This window comes from Barbatula barbatula (genome assembly GCF_947034865.1).
Source record: "Barbatula barbatula genome assembly, chromosome: 19".
Taxonomy (NCBI): Eukaryota; Metazoa; Chordata; class Actinopteri; order Cypriniformes; family Nemacheilidae; genus Barbatula; species Barbatula barbatula.
Genome location: NC_136782.1, coordinates 4565143 through 4578498, shown reverse-complemented (window position 1 = coordinate 4578498; position 13356 = coordinate 4565143). Strand labels below are relative to the sequence as shown.

At 38.7% G+C, this 13356-nt stretch overlaps 1 protein-coding gene across 2 annotated transcripts in view; it reads left to right on the top strand.

Moving 5' to 3' along the window:
- Window positions 1–12641, top strand: part of tenm4 (teneurin transmembrane protein 4) — a gene marked incomplete at its 5' end in the record, with an annotated part of 141332 nt that extends 128691 nt beyond the window's left edge. For both annotated transcript variants that reach the window (XM_079481034.1, XM_079481033.1), the window contains 2 exons: window positions 2217–2359; window positions 9485–12641. In XM_079481034.1, coding sequence (XP_079337160.1) covers window positions 2217–2359; window positions 9485–10243 — 902 coding nt within the window. In that variant the 3' untranslated portion in view covers window positions 10244–12641. The remainder of the gene's footprint in view (window positions 1–2216; window positions 2360–9484) is intronic.
- Window positions 12642–13356: the final 715 nt, after the last annotated feature.

Here is a 13356-nt window from a genome sequence, read left to right as displayed (position 1 = left end):
TTTGTTGTCTGAGATGCACATGTTCGAGTTTTTGTGCCCTTGCTTCCAAAATTAATACTATTAAATAATAATCACTAATTGTATGTATAATACAACAACCTTTAACTAACTCTTCAGTTTAACAGTTACAGGTTTAGCATTTAGCCATCGCTATTCTAATCTAGAACTAGCGGTACTTTCCATGTCAACCAGCTTTACCAGCTCCCGTTTGCTAGTCAAAAGCACATACAGTATAAACTACGAACGAAATATTCTGTGTGTTGCTGACGCGGAGAAGCTTATTCATGCATTTATGACCTCAAGACTTGACTACTGTAATGCACTACTTAGTGGTTGCCCTCCATCATCAATAAACAAACTACAGTTAGTTCAGAATGCAGCTAGTTCTAACCAGGTCCAGAAAATACCATCACATAACCCCAATTTTATCAACCCTTCACTGGCTACCCATTAAGTATCGTATTGACTTTAAAGTTCTTTTAATCACTTATAAAGCCTTAAAGGGTTTAGCCCCTACCTACCTAACAGAGCTTCTATCACACTGCAACCCACCACGCTCTCTAAGATCTCAAAACTCAGGACTTTTGATAACATCTAGAATAACTAAATCCACCAAAGGGGGTCGAGCTTTCTCATACGTAGCACCTAAACTCTGGAATAGTCTTGTTTTTAATCAAGAAATATGAAATTTCAGTGAATTTGTGCTTAAAACAAGCAAATAAATCTGCCAATGGGGTAAGAAAAAAATCTTGAATTAAGGTTTACCTTTTTCTTAGTCACTCAATTCAAGATTATTTTTCTTACCCCATTGGCAGATTTATTTGCTTGTTTTTAGTCAAGAAATATGACATTTCAGTGAATTTGTGCTTAAACAAGAATGTTTAGACATTTTCACTGGAAAACAAGAAAAAGAGACCAACTAAGAGAGTCATTTTTTTACAGTGTTTATGCTAATGTTATTTTGCACCAGCTGTATTTCAAGCTGTCAGCTAGACATCTAGCCACTAGGCCTTAAACTACAATATAAAGCTAGCTTCAAAAGAAGGATATCTAAAGAGATTGTTGGATGTGTTGATATACTAGAGTGGGCCCATGTCTTCACGATTGATGGCATTGACATTTCCATTCCACTCTGAAGCATGGGGGTTATTTCATTGTCTTTAATAACATTTATGTTTAAAACAGATCTGTCAAGACAGTTGCCGGAGTGAACTTTATTGCCACCGTCCATGACGTATTATTCACTATGAATATTATTTGCTGCCCGTGCCAAAAACCATAAATACAAACCCGATTAGTGAGAGAGAGATTGAAACATTTGGTCTTGAAGAATCTTCCATTAGCCAGATGAGGAAGTTTTTACTTCTGATGGACGTTTCATCACTTGTTTGTGGTTATAAAGTGCTACAAATTATCGTCTTTTTTTGGAAATTTGCCATTTCTTGTGGATGATTCATGCTATGAAAACTAGTGTTGCTTGTATCGACTACGGGAAATTATTTCAGAAACACGATCATTTGCAATTAATCACATTTTTATAGTGCAGCTTGAATGTCACTTTTTACTTTACTTTTTACTTTGATTAAGGAGAAAAGTGAAGTTCAGGAAAAACTGTGTGATTTTAAAGGGATACTTCACCCAAAAATGAAATTCTGTCATCGTTTACTCACCTTCAAGTTGGTCCAAACCTGTATAGATGTCTTTGTTCTGATGAACACAAAGAAAGATATTTGAAAGAATGTCAATAACCTAAAAGATTTCATCCCCCATTGACTGACATAGTAGGAAAATAAATAGCATGGGAGTCAATGGGAGATGAGATCGGTTTGGGTACTGACATTTTTCCTAATATCTTGAGCAGAACAAATAAATTGATAAGGGTAAATGATGACCGAATTTTCATTTTTGGGTGAACTATACCTTTATGGGGAGCTGTGGTGATTTACTTTAAATATAATAACTAAATACAGTATATGGGAATATATTGTAATGCATAAACCAAGTCTAAAGTCAGAATAATAACCTTTAAACCGACCAGGAAAATGTTTATTATTCTAAATATCGGTAGTGTAACATTTTAAACATATGAACATTTTTAATAGTAGTAGTGGGGTATATACAGTATATAGCCATTATATTAGCCATTGGGACATTTTACCCCACTCTCCCTTACCTGTATTTGCAGAACTTTCATGATAGCATTTCTCTTCCAACAGATGTTAACAGCTGGTTGGTGACGTTCGGTTTCCAACTGTACAACGTCATTCCCGGCTACCACAAACCTGTCACGGATGCTATGGAGCCGTCTTACGAGCTCATACACACTCAGATGAAGACTCAGGAGTGGGACAGCACCAAGGTAAATCGACCAACAAATTTTTCATCTCTTAACACACACCTGTCCTTTAGCCTCTGACTTTAGACTTTATTTGCAGTTACCTGACCTTATAGTTTGCCGTCTCCCAGCGGAGCGCAAAGCAATCAACCCAGATCCTGGTGTGAAGGAGCCCGGCCTCTGCTCTGGCTCTTCAAGCCGAAGGAAAGGGGTCAAGCTAAAGAGCTCTTGTAATAGGACTGCCATTAGGGAAATTCACTCTAGATTTCCTCCACCAGCCTTCATTGATTTCAGCTCAGTCTTACACACTCTTTAGCTTCCGCCTAGATGTTCACTCCCTCTCTTTATGTCTCCCTCGCTGTCTCTCTCTCAGACATGCAGTGATTATCGAGCCACTTTTAAGTCAGCTGAATAATTACGAAGGTTGTTGTTGTCTTATTGGGTTATGGAGTTTCACGCCTGTTGGCTGCTGTTGTGGACACCTTGAGTCTTTTCCAAAACTTAATGAGTTCCATACATAGAAAGCATTTTAAGACAGTTTAGGTTCACTCCTAAAGTAGGCGGCATAACTATTGCTGCCTTCTAAGGTCTAAGGGAACGTCCCAAATGAAAGAAGATCTCCTTAATATATAAATTATTTATTCTTGACATTAATGAGTCTAAATGGAGAGCAAATGGAAGCGTTTTGAAAGATGTAGAAGACTGAGTTAATATTCTTGCAAATTTCAATGTGAACAAACATTTTTCATAAAAATAATCAAATTCCAGATTATTTTACTTCTATAATCTACATTTTTCACACACTTCCATAATCTTCATGTATTTTAACAGATGTTCTATTTTTGTTTCTCCTAAATTATTTGAGGAGGAACATTTGAGACTAAGTTAAAGGGACACTTCACCCAAAAATGAAAATTCAGTCATCATTTACTCACCTTCGAGTTGTTCCAAATTTGTTCTAATGAATACAGAGAAAGATTTCGCTCCCCATTGACTACAATAGAAGGACAAAACATAATGGTGGTCAAAAGTGCCTCAGAACTGTTTGCGGTCCTAAATTCTTCAAAAGGTCTTCTTTTGGGTTCAACAGAACAAAAAAACGATAAAGTATTTTTCCTACATGGGAGTCAATGGAGGCGATGATCTGTCTAGTTATAAGCATTCTTCCAAATATCTTTCTCTGTGTTCAGCAGAACAAAGACATTTATACAGATTTGGAACAATTATATGGTTAGTAAATGAAGACAGAATTGTCATTTTTGGGTGAAATTTCCCCTTAAAACATATACACTAATTGTAATAATAAAACACCAAATCTCAATCCCAGGATGCACTATTACAGTTTTAACACCAAACTTTATTGAAACCAGTTGTAGGTTGAGTTAACTTAAAAAAGTCCTATTTTGTGTGGCACAAACAAAATATAGAGCGTTTCTAAATTCTGCGTTTCCAGCTCATTTGGTTTTGGAACAGAACCTTTCTTACCCCTGTTGAGCACTCTTGGCTTTCAAAGGAATTCGCTTGCAGAAAAGGGGGGCGGTGTGATGGTGTATACACTACCTTGTGAGGATAAAACCTGATAGAGATTCTGCTATACAGCTTTTACCATGGTCGCTCTATATCTCCGTGGCACTCGGTGGGCTGGACTACTCTGTTATTTACACATGTGAGCGATGGGAAGAAAACATGGAAAACGTTTTTATCATTTTAGTCATACCGCCCAGCCAGAGGGCCACGTTGATGCATAAATGCAAGAGAAACTACTTGAATTTTTTAAGTAATTCAGCCCACAGGAAGTCCAGATTTTGAGTTTCCATTCCATGCATCTGTATAAGCAGCACAACCTCAAGCTATCAAGCCTCCATCACCAAGAGCCGCTCTATAATAAGCAAGCATTTGAAACCGAGCGGCACGGGTGTGCTTCAGACAGCTGAGATATGAGATTTTAAATGTAATGTGATTGAGCTGTTTGAAGCCGTCAGCCTGGCAGGTTTCATATGGTACTCACATACACTCGAGAAGGACTGAAGTATCCAAAAAATACTTTCAAGTTTTGGAAACCCCAGGCATTTTTTGAGGTGTAGTTGTTAGGGACTTTTTAAAATTCTGTGGAGCGTTTATGGAAACCCTCTCCTTGCTGAAAAGTTTTGTCGACCTTTAATGTCCTCAGGATATCCGTCTTTTTTCTAATAGAGTATCTCTCTTGTTGACACTTAAACCAGATTTGCCCTAATGGGTTCTCTTTAGGGAAACAATCAGTATAATTTAATCATAAGCACACTGTGTTCTGCCAGCGTATGTGTTCTTTTATACAGTCTTTTTCATTTCTACGTACTTGAAAAGTCCCGACCCTTTATCCCTTAAAGCATTAGAGTTCAGCCGGTTAGCAGCAGGAATGTGAACCATCAACTCCAGCCTTTGGATAACTAGGACACACAATGCAAAATTTACTAAGAAAACTTTTGTACAATAATTTCCCGATTGTAACAAGAGCTACAAGGTTTGTTTCTTCGGGATTAGTGTGGCATGACTTTAAATCAACTTTGACGGCCTAATGCAGAGATCCAGCGTCAGACTCCATCTTAACCCCAATGGATACTCCCTTCGTACCATATAGGACTCTTCCAAGGTTGCTCTTAAAAGACGAGCCCAAGACCTTGCATTTTCCAATGTTTTTTTCCGATTCTTTTCAAGATCCTAAAAAACTGTATCATGTTTTCTCTGAGACCATTTTTACTGTGAAAGTAGAACAAAAAAAACGGACTGTGCCCCATTGCCTTTTGCATAGTCATGCCCACCAAGTTGCCCATAAATCAGTGCTCTTTGGCTCAACCCATTTTTCCTTTTTATTGGGGGGAGTAGTAAACAATTCTAATTGCAACCAATTTGCTCTTTGGCAATGTAATTGTGGGGTCATTTATAGGCTTGTACAGCAGCAGCAGCATTAAAAAATATCTACTAATGGCCTTGCAGATGTACCACTGCTCTTTTGAGAGTCTGAAGTGGGTTGTTTATACCATAATGCCCATGTTACATTAACAAGATCTGCTGTGCCGAGTATCTCAGGGCAGATAAGAAAATCCATTTATTACTTGCAGCCTTTTGTACTCTTATTTATGCTGGTTGAAAGTTGCTGTTTTGCCACTGTTTATGAGCCCCTACCAACCACGAAACAAAAGTAGCTTGAGCATCTAACACACATTGGTTTTTATTTTTTTTCTACAGGCTGAATGACCAGCACTTACTAATTAAATTAGACGTTCTTTGAAGCACACTTTCTCTTAAAGGATTCGTTAACCCTCAAAAAAGTCATTATTTACTCATATTGTTCCAAAACCAGTATGCTGGTATTTTGAGGGGGCAATACAAAAGGAGAAATTCTGAATGATTTTCAAATTGGGAGTGCGTAATGCCAACACAGTCTCACAGGAATTTGTAAATAGTTTACGGTTTGGCTAATTTGTAAGATGAATTTTTTTGTTCTTATTCAAACATTTCCTTGAGAATTGCTTTTTGAGTAGAGTAGAGTAGAGTAGAGTAGAGTAGAGTAGAGTAGAGTAGAGTAGAGTAGAGTAGAGTAGAGTAGAGTAGAGTAGAGTAGAGTAGAGTAGAGTAAATGGACCTTGCGATCTGAACACTGAGACCAAACTTATCCCCTTACATGACTAAATGATCATATAGAAAACGCAGTACAGAATTGCAGAAGTGAATATGTTTATGGTCCGGTTAGTGCATTATTGTCCATAAAGAACAAACAGATCATGTGGTATTGCACATGGGTATGAACCAAGATCATTTTTTTTACTTTTTTTATGGCTGTAAAATAAAACAAAAAAGACTTTGTAATGCCCAAACCCCAGTTTCAGTTTCAAGAAACTGCATTTAGGCTTGAATCAAATCTTTCATTCAACTTAGTGTGTGTCTGTTAAATCAAATATTTCTCTTTTGGCACAGGTCTGATATTGTGACAAGACGCAGTTACTTGAGATGTGACTTTTGATGTTGTTAACATCCAGTTTGCGCCAAATATGATTTGAAAGTCTGAATTATGACATTCATTTGAGAGTGAGTTATGAATTAAATGTCAGTCTGTTCATCTCACAAAGCTATCGTATTGGCTTCAGCATATAGTCCATGAATTATTTTAAGGTGAATCGTTCCTTTAAATGTGTTTGCGACTGCTTCGGTGGGTTAGAAATGTAGCAGCTGGAAAGTGAATGTAAACGTCATTACCCTCCCTGCCAGGGTCTTAAAGACCTCTGTGTATGAGAAATTATCTTAATGTGCCAATAATGATTAACTGGATTTTGACTTTGATCAAAGTGTGAACCGACCACACAGTGCTATCTGATGTATATCATCTTTACTGTTCTAAGGATCTTTGGATCCTAATGGAGAATCTACACAGCTCTCTCTCTCTCCATAGGGGCCAAAAATGTTTAAGCTCAGGGGTTGTTCATGTAGCCTATAGCTTTGAGTTTTCTTTAATATAAATGTTGACTGTTATAACAAAAAGAGGAGATATAAAAAGTAATACAGTAAAAGTAGGATAATAAACAGTGATGAAAACAACGGCGTTTTAAAAAACTTTGAAAACCGAGTTATCGCTTTAAAACGGTCTTCGATTCAAAGTGTTTTCCGAATGCTGCCTATCCACACTGAAACGTGCTGAAAACGGATTCATCCATGCTGCGCTGTAAAACCTATAACCCTATATCTCATTTGTTTACTTTCTGCTTTTATGTCACGTCAATGTGAAACAGAGCACAGAGACTTTTTTAAATGGATGGAATGAGGCAGGGATGCTGCTGCGGGTAACACAAAACTGTAACATTTTCTAAACGAAAGAGAAATTATCCTCACGCTCCGCTGGCAAACAATAACTGTGTGTAATTCAATATTCTGTCTCCTTAAATGCACTCTAAAGTATGCACATGCTAACATTCCGCTAAAATACTGGAAAGCTGTCAAAACATTAAGGGCACTTCTTAAACTGTTTACTTTTGGAAGAAACTACAAAAAATAAGTAGTAAAGTACAGTATGTCTAGCTGTTGTGAAGTTGATGTCTTTAGAAGCATCATTTATTCTTAGACTCATTTGTGGACCAGTTCTGGTCTGTGCAATAAATGGTAACATTTCAGAACGATTCTATTGTGTTTTATTGTTCCATTATAGCAGTGTTTCTCAAAGTGTGGGGCGGGCCCCACTGGTGGAGAATAGAGACATGACAAGTGGGGCGCGACAAATGGGTGGACATTTTGTCATTTTTGTGCCTAACTCTATTAATTACTTTATTATTGACCATACACTCAAAACAAAGACATTTAAATGTTACTTAAAACAACATCAGATTGCAAATAAATTGCAAGAATGATTTTATGCCACTGGTTTGTGACATGGAATGAAAAGAAAACTGGAGATTCGGCATCAGCAGAGAAAATCAAGACAGACAGTGGACCTAAAGTTCTTCAATCTCTCAGGGCAATGATCTCCTGTCACATCACATGTGACAGTTACTCATCACTACAGAACTGGGGGCAGCTAGAGCCGTTATTTATCTGATGGCTTATACAGTACATGCCAAATACTTGTCGAAAATGGTACTTTCTTTGTTACAGTCAACATGAAGTCCAAGCGTGTGCAGTTACATGTGTTAATGTGGATGTTAGTGCACATTATTCCAGTCCTTTAAAAAATTTAATTGGTCAGCCTCAGAAGCAGCTTTCTTTTTAGGTTCACGTCATCTATAGGCCTTTCAGGCCATTGCTTAATGTTAAATGCTGGCAAAATAGCTGCATTGATATTGTTTCCGGCTGTTGTAGATGCCGCAGACATTCTTAAGATTCATGAGAAAGTGATATTGTGAAGTTATGTAATAATGATTTTGTGAATAATTGCAAATAGTTAAAAATAAGGATACATTTTAGATGATACTTGCTTATAACCAGACAGATTTTGCCCCTATTGACTACCATAGTAGGAAAAAATACAATGGTTGTCAAAAGTGCCCAGAACTATTTGCTGTCCTACATTCTTCAAAATATCTTCTTTTGTGTTCAACAGAACGAAGAAAAAAGTAATTATTCCTTCTATGGGAGTCAAATGTAGGCAAAATCTGTCTGGTTATAAGCATTCTTCCAAATATCTTTCTCTGTGTTCATCAGAACAAAGATATTTATTATTATACACATTTGGAACAACTCGAAGGTGAGTAAATGATGACAGAATTTTCATTTTTGGGTGAAGCATCACTTTAAGTCCAGATGCTTTCGAGGGTGAACTTAAAAGGACAGTTTGCCCAAAAATGAAAATTTGTCATTCCAAACACAAAAGAAGATCTTTTGAATAATGTTGGTTACCAAACATTGACCCCCATTGACTTCCATTGTTTGGACACAAAACCACTGAGACTTTTTTTGTCAATTGGTTTAGACGTGATAAAATCTATCCAACGGAATTTCACAAATAGGTAAAAATTTGGTTTCAGATGTTGAACTACCTGCAATTAATGATGCACCTCTGTTTTATTTAAAGTTGATGTCAATTTATGTGAAGCTATCGTCTTTACATATTTACTCCTTTAAAACAAAAGTCACCAAGAGTTGAACACACACATCAGCACATTTAGAAGATCTTTAAAAAGCCTGATTGAAGCACGTTCACACCTGAACATAACATAGTTTTTCTACAGTTATATCAGGAAATGTGAAATGTTTGAAGTACTTATGAAGCAGCATGATTCTTGGTTGAAAGGAATGTTGAGCAGATGAACGTGGGGGTAGAACTGGTTTCCCGCTGAGATCGCCCATTCTGTACCAGCCATCAGGAATGTTACTTACTCCCAGGAAATAGCAGCAGCGGAGGCGGGACGCGCAGTGATGCTTTCCACTGTCCGAGATAACATAATAAACGTGAAAAAATACATGCAAATTTTAGGAAATATGACATTGTGTTACAGAAATGAAACATAACATGTCACATTCTATCCTATGCAACCACAGAGCTCTCAAGGAATCCGAAAAACCCATCAATTTCAAAAATGTTGTTCTTGAAAGTAAATTCAAGGTCATCTGGATTTTTGGTCAAAGAGCGATGTTTTTCAAAATTCACTGGATGTTAATGTCTGTGTTTTGTTTGTATTTTTGCAGTCTGTGTTGGGGGTTCAGTGTGAAGTCCAGAGGCAGCTGAAGTCTTTCGTACGATTGGAGCGGTTCGACCAGATCTACGGATCAAGCGATTCCGGTTGCCTCCAGGCGCCTCTCCGTACCCTGTTCGCCACAGGCAGCTCGCTCTTTGGCAAGGGCGTCAAAATAGCAATCCGGGAGGGCCAGGTGACTGCTGACATCATCAGTGTTGCCAACGAAGACGGACGACGGATAGCGGCGGTACTTGACCACGCCGTGTACCTGCAGGACCTACACTTCACCATTGTAAGCTTGGACACACATTACTTTGTAAAATCAGGACCGGTTGAGGGCGACCTCACCCTGCTGGGCATGACAGTGGGTCAGCGCACACTTGAGACGGGTGTGAACGTAACCGTATCGCAAGTCAACACGGCACTCGGCACCCGCACACGCCGCATCACCGACATCCAGCTGCAGTACGGCACGTTGAGCATTAACGTCCGCTACGGAAGCAGTCCAGATGAAGAAAAGGTCCGCGTGCTGGAGTTCGCGCGGCAGAGGGCAGCCGTGGCCGCATGGGCACGCGAACGCCACCGACTGCGGCAAGGAGAGGAAGGTTCTCGAGCTTGGACGGACGGAGAAAGGCAGCAGCTTCTGAGCTCCGGACGTGTTCAGGGCTACGAGGGCTTTTACATTGTGTCGGTCGATCAGTTCCCCGAATTGGCCGACAACGTAAACAACATACATTTCCTGCGACAGACCGAGATGGGCCGCAGGTGACATGATGGAGGGAGGAACGCACGCTTGGACGCGTCCAGGACTTCTTGCCAAAGACAAGTTGCTTTTGTGACCATATTGTTTTCCTTTATTTTTACGTTGACTGTGTCAGACTTATTTTTTTAATACATGAAGTTTGCGTTGCGAACAGTACGGACTGCGGAGTTCCCTACTCTTTTTCGTAATACTTAAACCCCCTTGCCCTTCAAATCCGGCTGCTAAAGGATGACATATGGCAGTGTTGGTGGTTTATTTGGTTCTGCCTTCATGTTGGTGGGTTTGCTCAAAGGAATATAGGAAGAGGGGTGGTAACGCATTACGCTCGCTGGCTCAGCCTGCTGCCAGACGAGCAGATTGTTATTCACAAGCTTCACTCCACTCTGCCTTTTTCCGCGCCTCAGCCAAGGAGAGACCTCTTTTAATCGCTTCTTTTTATACTTGAAAGCCCACCGGCTGTGTTGTACAGTACTTAAACAAGGACGCCGGTGTTTGAGAATCATTGCTACTAGTTCATTTTATGTTGAAAAATTGTTGTGATGTCTTGTTAGATTTTCTATTAACATCTATACATTATATTTAATTTTCACCATATGACTCACAAACACAATGACAGTATGTAGGCAAGGCAAGCATTTAGCCTCATACAGTTAGCCCCATGTTCAGGTTAGCCTGTAATAACAGCTCTGTTGCAAAAGCTAGTCTAGCTGCCTTGCAAAACATAACCGTAATATTAATCCCAAACGAACATGTTTTTGTCATAGGTTAACCATTGTAGTATTGTAGTAAAGTTGTATCTTGTTATGCATTCACTTAAAATATGGCGAGTTAGGAATGATGCTGCTTTTGCGTGCGTCTTCTGGAAAAAGGAATCCCAGAACACACTGAAAGCAGAGAATTGCGAAAAGTCATTCATTCTTATTATTTTATTTCATGTGTTATGTCCTTTAAAACTCATTGGGGTGGTTTCTCGGACAGGGCTTAAGCCTAGTCCCTGACTAATTTAAATGTCTTGATCGAAAACAACTTGCCCTGACATATCTTAAAATATATCAGTGTGATTGTTTTGCCTCCTAGTCCTGGTTTAAGGCAATCCCTGTCTTGGTAGCTTCGCCATTTAGTAACGAGTGTTAGGTTAGCGACATGCTTACACCTGAGATTCAATGGTGAGTCAAGTCTTAAGGACTCTTACGTACGCCACTTTAAAAGTAAACAGCAAGGCAGCTCGCTAGGTTTTGAAACAGAGCTATATTAAAGATTTGGTCCTTTTACGAAAAACCATCATTTCAGATAAACTTTAAGTTTATTTCTTAGCAACATTCACAGAAAACGGCATAAAAATTGTTATGTACAAAATGTGAACGGTTGTCCCTTTTATTGCTAATTGTTGTACTTGAATAATGCCTATTGTTTTAACACCGTCCAAAAAGGTCCTTCAATTAAATTGATTTGGTTTTACGAATACAATTAAAGGTCCACACGGACAATTCGTAAGGATGACAGTATTTATTTGAGTGCTGTGTTTTAAGAGGAATATACCTCCTCATGTTTTGTCAATGAAATAAACGCTGCAAGCGTCAAATGGCATGAATGCTTAAAAAATGAAGCACATTACTTAAACATGCACTCTGACTTTTTAAGAGAAATATTTGGAGTGATGTGAACACTGCATATTGTGGTAAGGACAGGGGATAACCCTGGGTATAGATTTTCCCCCGAGGGTCAGCGACATAAGTGCTATGAATGTGAAAACACAACCCTCGAGGTCTGCCGGTCGGCTGAGATGCACCACGGCCTGAAGGTGTGTCGGTTAGAGGTTGAAAGACACGTCAACTGACCTGGCAACCCACCATCTGGACGCGTCTCCCACATCTTGAACTGCGCGATGCGTGTTTGGTTGGATGCCGTTGATATGTCGAGCATGCTGTCGCATTGCCGTTTCACATTAGCGTTCGGTACACAAATGTTTCCTAGTGTTACTCATGGGGAAAGCACTTGGGAATGGTCGCCGCGACTGATCAAGTATATCGAGCTGTAAAATATTGTCAAGCTTATTTTGGTTTGTTTTAATGTCATTGAATGCAGTGACATCATGAGTTTGACAATATCGGTGTATTTAAAAAGAATGGACGAAGGAATATAGCTACACATTGTGTGAAATTGCACTGAGAACTATGTTGTAAGGCTTTTATTTTTTCTAACCTTTTGGACTCGTTTAGGTTTTTTTGTTTGTTTGTTCTGAACACTGTGTTTCTAAATGCTTCTCTTTGAAAATGTAAATAAAATGACAAGAAATGGGCTGTAAATACGATGCAGATGTAGATACCTTTTAGAGCTACAGCAGTGAATCTGTCTAGTCTTTAGTTAAAGACGAAAAAATAAAGGATATTTTGTGTTTACATTCATTTCACGTTATTGTGTTTTGCATTTGCAATATTGCCTCTTTTATGCCCTCTTGTAAACTCTTTTTTATGTGGAAAAATGCACTTTATTGCGTAGCAATAGTCCTGGATTACACAGTTGCTTTTGGTGAGTGCTCCAGGTGGCTGGATTTTGTATGCATGCACGCATTATATAAAGCCGAATATCATGGATTGAAGCAAAAAAGTTCCTTGTCACTCCATTTCATGTCAATTTAATTCTTAAGTGGAACTGCAAATGAATGCCTTTAATGTGGAGTTTGACGCTAAGTGGTTGTGGCACCTCATTGTACATTGTCTAATGAGATGTTTACAATTTTCGGAAGTTTCGAACAGGTGATTGAAATATTTGCACACAGAAATGAAATCACAGTAGCTGGGGGAGGGGAGTCTCACAAAAACAGAACCAAATACCACCACAAGTGCAGAACTTTTTATACGTCATTTTACATATTCCAACATTAATGTACACTAAAACATTTCTATTTAAAATAAAAAGATCAGTGTGTTCTGATCTAGCAATGAGATGGTACTTCTATAAAAATAATGTTCAAAGTTGTGATGCTACAGGCGAAACATCTGTCAATAACAATAATGGTGTTCTAAAGTAGGGACTTCCATCTAGACAGATATAATGTATCTGTGCACTCAGCAGAATGTCTCGCACCAGAGTTTGTAAACACCTGTTCGAAACCGAAC